At 39.0% G+C, this 6,000-nt stretch overlaps 1 protein-coding gene across 2 annotated transcripts in view; it reads left to right on the top strand.

The window, feature by feature from the left end:
- Nucleotides 1-227: 227 nt before the first annotated feature.
- The window catches only part of Nrdc (nardilysin convertase), an 85,796-nt gene continuing 80,023 nt past the window's right edge, over nt 228-6,000 (top strand). The window contains exon 1 of one of the 2 annotated variants that reach the window (XM_003463065.5): nt 228-787. In XM_003463065.5, the coding sequence (XP_003463113.1) occupies nt 447-787 (341 nt within the window). In that variant the 5' untranslated portion in view covers nt 228-446. The remainder of the gene's footprint in view (nt 788-6,000) is intronic. The other variant, XM_003463064.5, reaches the window with a different exon arrangement.

The raw sequence follows: 6,000 nt of genomic DNA, 5'->3' as shown, positions 1-6,000 counted from the left end.
GGCGGCCCCTTCCCGTCGTCCTCCGCGTCAGTCTCTCCGCCTCTTCTCCCTCGCCCCGCCCACGGCAGGTTTCGAAATGCTCTCTGGGTGCTCCAAGAATCCAGCCTGGTCCCTTTGGTTCCTCCCTTTCCATGTTCCGATTGGTTGCTTCGGTGAGCGTGATTGCGTTCTTGCTTCATGATTGGCTGAAATCTGTAGCGTCATCAGCGGTCTGACGGGCGGGGGATGAGGGAAGTTGGCGTGAGAGAGACCCGGCTGGAGGAGGGTTTAGGCCTGTCCTCCTCGGCGGCTACGGCTTCACCAACGCCGGCCGCCGGCCGCTGCCGCTGGCCGCTGCCGCTGACCCCGCCGCCTCTGGAACGCGGAGGAGGAGGAGCGGCTGGAGGAGTAGAAGTAGGGGGTGGGCCCCTGAGAGCGGAATGCCCATCGCTACAGCTTGGTGGTGAATGCTGAGGACAGTTACGGTTGCTGCAGTCTGTGCCACCGGGAGGAAGTTGTGGTGTACTGCCGAGCGGGAGCTCGCGGCGCTGTGGAGAATTAAAGTGCGAGGTCGGTGTGAAGACTGTGCCAGACTCTTTCCTAAAACTCTCGCCATGCCTGGAAGGAACAAGGCGAAGTCCTCCTGCAGTTGCCCTGACCTGCCCCCCAATGGACAGGATTTGGGCGAGAGCGGCCGGGTTGCCCGTCTAGGAGCGGACGAGTCTGAGGAGGAGGGACGGGGCAGGTCTCTTAATAACGCCGGGGACCCCGAAATCGTCAAGTCGCCCAGCGACCCCAAGCAGTACCGGTAAGGAAGGAGGCTTGACCCGCGAGGGAAGAACAGGGTGCGGGTCTGTTGTTGGTGCTGCCGTCATTTCTTGTCTCCGTATCTCTCGAAGGAGTAGAGGGCCTGCTCCCCCTCACCCCCCAAATGCTTTCTTGGGTGGCGGTGGCAAGGGCATAGGACTCTGTGGTGGCAAATCGGGCCTGTATGTGGCACATCGAGTCGCACAAGGGATCAAGACATCAGAATGGCAAGAGCTGCTTGAGTAATTTTGACATTTGCTAAAGCAAGAGTGGAGGTTTCTGTGAGGAAGGAAAGCTGGTATTTGGATAGCATGTTATTGAGGAAAGGTTGACGAAGCCGGAGGGGGGGGTCTTGATATTGGAAGAAAAGATATTTTAAGGGAATACTATCACTAAACAAAAATTTTTGAGGAATCCTTAAATGAAAGGGAGTAATACTAGCAAGTGAAAGTTATACAAGTGGCTTCCGTAAAATCACTTCACATCATAGACTTAAGATGAAGGGGCTTGTTTTCATGGATAGCTGTTCATGTTAGAATGGTTGGGTGACCACTGTCAGAAGTGTATTAGAGAGGACTTGGGCTTCGGTTGTGTGAGTGGTAGGCTTGTACGGTTTTTTATAACCCAGAAATTTTTATTTTTGGTTTATGCAGTATCCTTTAACCATTTCTAGTAAATGGCGATTCATTCTTTATCGGAGTATTTCCTTGAGAGCCAGTTTATTCCATAGACTTATTGTGACTGTGATTTATTTTATTTTATTGTTTTTGAGACAAGGTCTCACTGTGTAGTTCTGACTGCTTTTGAACTCACTATGTAGTCCAGGCTGGCCTCAAACTAGCTCTGAATCTCATACCTCAGCTGCCCAAGTGCTGGGGTTACCGTTCGTCACCACGCCCTGCTGTATTTCAAGTAGATTTTGTATTGTCTCAATTTTGATTTACAGGTTGAGGAAATTGAGACCCAGTGAGTTTGCTTCTTGCTAAATACACAACCAAGTAATACTAGAGCTGGTATGAAAGTTTTGGACATCTAAGACCAAATCCAATACACCATTTGTTGGTTTTTGCTGATCTTGAATTGTAAACGAGGGACTCTAGGTTCAAATTTTTTTTTTTTTTTGGTAAACGTAACTGTAAGAGTTGGGAAGAACCTTAGAGATAAATCTTTTCCTTTGCTGAACCATTCCCATTTCACAGATGACCAACTTTTAGTGTCTAAAAAAAGCATGCCTTAGCATCAAGTTTAAGATGAGTTATTTTTCCTTTCATTCCATTTCTGGGGGTAAACAGAACATAATTCTTTGTGTTATTTTTTTCCAGGCCACCAGTGTGAAGATATGTGTATAGATCAGCCAGGTTTTCTGTTTTCCTTACTAAAGATGTGGTTGTATTGGTAATTTGTAAATGCACAAGTTGAAAACTTGATAAAAGTTGCTTATTTTTTACCTTCCAGATTAAATTTTTAATAATGGTGTCAGAATTTTTTTCCTGTTTATATAAAGTTACACAATAGGTAATGTTTTGCAAACTACACACTATGTGTCTGTTATGTGTTCAGTGCTTATACACTGTTTCAGATACTGTTCTCACCGCTTTAGATATATTTAATGATCTTATTTTCTGCAAATTGATTTGGAAAAAAGTTATTAAATCTTATTTAATAACTTATTTAATAGCTAGGTGCTGAGCTTGCCTAAATCTTTTTTGAAACTTGGTCAAATATAATACAATAGATAACATTTTATTCTGTATGGTATATGACCATTATTCAGATAGTCCTTTCTTTTAATTAACTTACAGTGTATTAGACACAAACACATAAAAATAAAATTAGAGCACTAAGTTTTATAGAAGCCATATGAAAGTATATGCTCTGTAGATTGAGGACTAAAATATGAAGTGATAAATTCCACCAAGGAAGAAAGGAAAGTCTTCAAAGAGGAGGTCATGTTTAATAAGTATTCTTTGAATAAATTGTTGTGTTTTAGTCTTCATGTGACTTTTAAGTCACTGTCTTTTGTTTTGAGCTTTAAAATGAAGAAGGTTGAACACAGTAGTGTTTTTCAATAACTTCCTTTTTAGAAGAGCTCATCTGTTCATCTTTACCTGTTATTGGTGTTTCAATAGACTTTTGGAGAAAAGATTTTGTTGCTGTAAAACAAAGGTGGACTACTTTGGGACTAGAGGGTCTTTAAAGATTTATCCAGTTAGGAATAATGGTGCATGCCGTAATCCTAGCACTCTGAGAGGATGAGGCAGGAGCGTCAACAAATTCAAGTCCAGGCTGGGGTTTAGTGAGACTTTATTTGAAGGTAAACAATTAAATAGGCTGGGGGATGTAGCTGAGTGGGAAGACACTGGTTTCAATCCGCAGTACCACAAAAAAGGAGAAAGAGAAAGGAGGAAAGAATCTGTCTTAAATATTAAGTTCAATGAATTTTTGTAGCCAGAAATAGGTACCTCTAGGCTAGTAAACTAAATTATCCTTCCAAAAGTTGCTGAGGTGTTGTCTTCATAAAGCTTTTCCAGGTAGTAGTATTTCTGTAGAATTTTGTACATGATCTAAATCAGGATATAGGCATCAAATTATATGTCTCTTGAATATGTGAGTAAGCACTAAAGGAACAGTGTGATGTAGATATTTTAAAATTTTACTGGATTTCATTTATTAAGTAATTATCTGATGAATTTTACTTTTCTATACATGTAATTTGTATTTAGCTTTTTTGAAATGTCATTTTCGCTGGAGCAGTTAAAGTTTTTTTTTTTTTTGGATACTGGGAATTGAGGTCAGGATCTTGGCTTGTCAGATAGACACTGTGCCACTGAGTTGTATCACTGACCCAGTTAAAAGTTTTTCGTAAGGAGCTGTATAAATGCCAGATGTTGATTTCCATCCAAGAGAATTAATGGACTGCAGTCTGTGAACTCTTATGCAGATTTTTATTGGTATAGAGTAGAAATTCTGGTTTGAAAGAAATTAGTAGGCGTGGTAGTGCATGCCTATAATCCCAGCACTCAGGAGGCTGAGGCAGGAGGATAGTTGGGTGTTCCAGACCAGCCTGGAGTACAAAATGAGCTCAAGGCCAGCCTGAAGTTAAGACCCTGTCTCAAAAAGACCAAAAAAAAACAGAAAAGAAAAAAAATAAATTAGTAGTAGTACATTCTAAATTGTAAATTATTTTAATATAATAAAGATAGTTTGTTAGAAAGTTTAGATCCAGCAAATATAAAACACTTCCCATATTAATTTGTTTGTAAAAAGATCTATATTTTCTACGGATGAAGGGAGACAAATGAAAATGCATGTAAGCTCATAAAGGTAAGTTCTTTTTATTTAAATTTTGGCCAGACTGTTAGAATAAGGAGATGGCTATTTTAATACATTAGCATGCTATGGGAAATAATGGGTCCCTATTGAATAAGGTACAGGCCATTTCTGGACATGTATTATGTTATTTATGATAATACGCTGTTGAACAGAAGAAGCAAAACAATCTGAATAAGCAGAAAAACAATTGATGAACACTAACATCTTCTTACTTCCTTAATACAATAGTTTAGTAGTGAGATGTTTTACTTCAGAGCAAATGCCTCATTGCAGTGTTGGTGAACTTAGAACCTCAGGCAGACATGCTGCAGTGGGATGTTTGTATCATTGAAAGCTCTAAAAAGTTTGCCATCACTGCTTTTGGGAAGTCTATAAAGTGTTAGAAGGTAAGTAACTATACATGAAAAAAACTAGAGAACGTTTTCTTTTGTTTTGGGTGAGAAAATCAAGGGTTTGTTGATCTTTTCAACTAAAACTCCTGGAATAATAATACTTCATTCAATATGTGAAGCATTAATTTAATTTGTGTGCATGTATATACACTAATGGTATGACCATAGACTCTCAGAACTTCTTAAGAAATCGTTGTGTATTTACATGTACATAAATTAAAATTTGTTTAATTTGTTTAAAATATGTTTCTTAAAAGAGCTTGGCACTATCTGATTTGTTGGTCTGATACTTGAATATGAATCTCCATTCCTTTTGTACACTCTTAGTCTTGTAGAAGCAAGCTAGAAATTATCTCATGAGATTTTATGCTCATTTAACAAAGCAAGCACTTTTAAAGTTGAATATATTAAATCTTTTGAATACTAGTATGACTTTAATAAACAAGTCCATTGTCTCTTGTCATTCCTTAGACTGATTTCTTTATGGTAGGCTGGTGGGTGGGTAACAATAGAAAGGGCTATGTTTTCAAATAGATTAGCATTTATATAGGCTGTTTTTGAAGACCTGAGTGATGATAAGTACTCTTTTTTGCTTTCAAGGAGCAGTGGTATATGCAGTAAGAGAATCAGAGAGCAGATACTGAAACTGATACATTATGTAATAGGTGTTAAGATAGAGGTATATAAAGTAAAACACTTTTTTTTTTAAACTGGGAATTGAAGTCACAACCTCATGCTTGTCAGACAGGTGCTTGTGCCACTGAGCTATACCTCAACCAAGTAAGACACTTTTATTCATTTATGCATTCAGTTTTTTTATTTGCTAGTTATATGACCATGAGCAAGTTAACCCATCTCTAAGGCTCAGCACCCTTAAGTACACAAGAGAGCAACCTATGAACAATTGAAATTGAAAAGGAGCAATTAGGAAGTAAAAGGAAAGCTAGACGATAGTGGCCTCTTTAAAAAGTGAAAACTACCTGGGTGTAGTAGTTTATACCTGTAGTCCCAGCTGAAGAGTTAGGATTACAAGTTCAAGGCCAGCCTGGGCAACTTAGTGAGGCACTGTCTCAAAAATACTGGGAAGCTCAATGTTAGAGTACATGTTTAACATGTGTTGAGGCCCTGGGTTCATATACTCCTCCCAAGATGAACCCAAAACATAGAGTAAATTAAAAATAATCACAATTAGGTGATACTGAGAGGTCTATAAGAGTTGAAAATAGTCTGTTAGAGGCCCAAGAAATTATTCCTGAGGAAAGTAGTTTCAAAAGAATGGTACGTAGGCAGAAGTTAAGTTGTACTGAGTTCAGGAATGAATAGAAAGCTTGATATTTTAGATTACGAGGTAGAGATTTTTGAAGTTTAAAAAGGGTTTTAAAGGGAAAAGGATGAAAGCTTTTAGGATAAAGAAGTACTGTACTTGGAGTCATTTTTAAACTAGAAGAGACATGGACATGTTTATTGCCTGAAGGAAAAAATGCATTAC

The sequence above is a fragment of the Cavia porcellus genome, unplaced genomic scaffold (genome assembly GCF_034190915.1).
Source record: "Cavia porcellus strain 051 isolate PalLab524CR breed Dunkin Hartley unplaced genomic scaffold, mCavPor4.1 scaffold_25, whole genome shotgun sequence".
NCBI classification, from domain to species: Eukaryota; Metazoa; Chordata; class Mammalia; order Rodentia; family Caviidae; genus Cavia; species Cavia porcellus.
The sequence above is the reverse complement of the archived record's forward strand: the minus strand, read 5'-3'. Positions and strand labels throughout refer to the sequence as shown.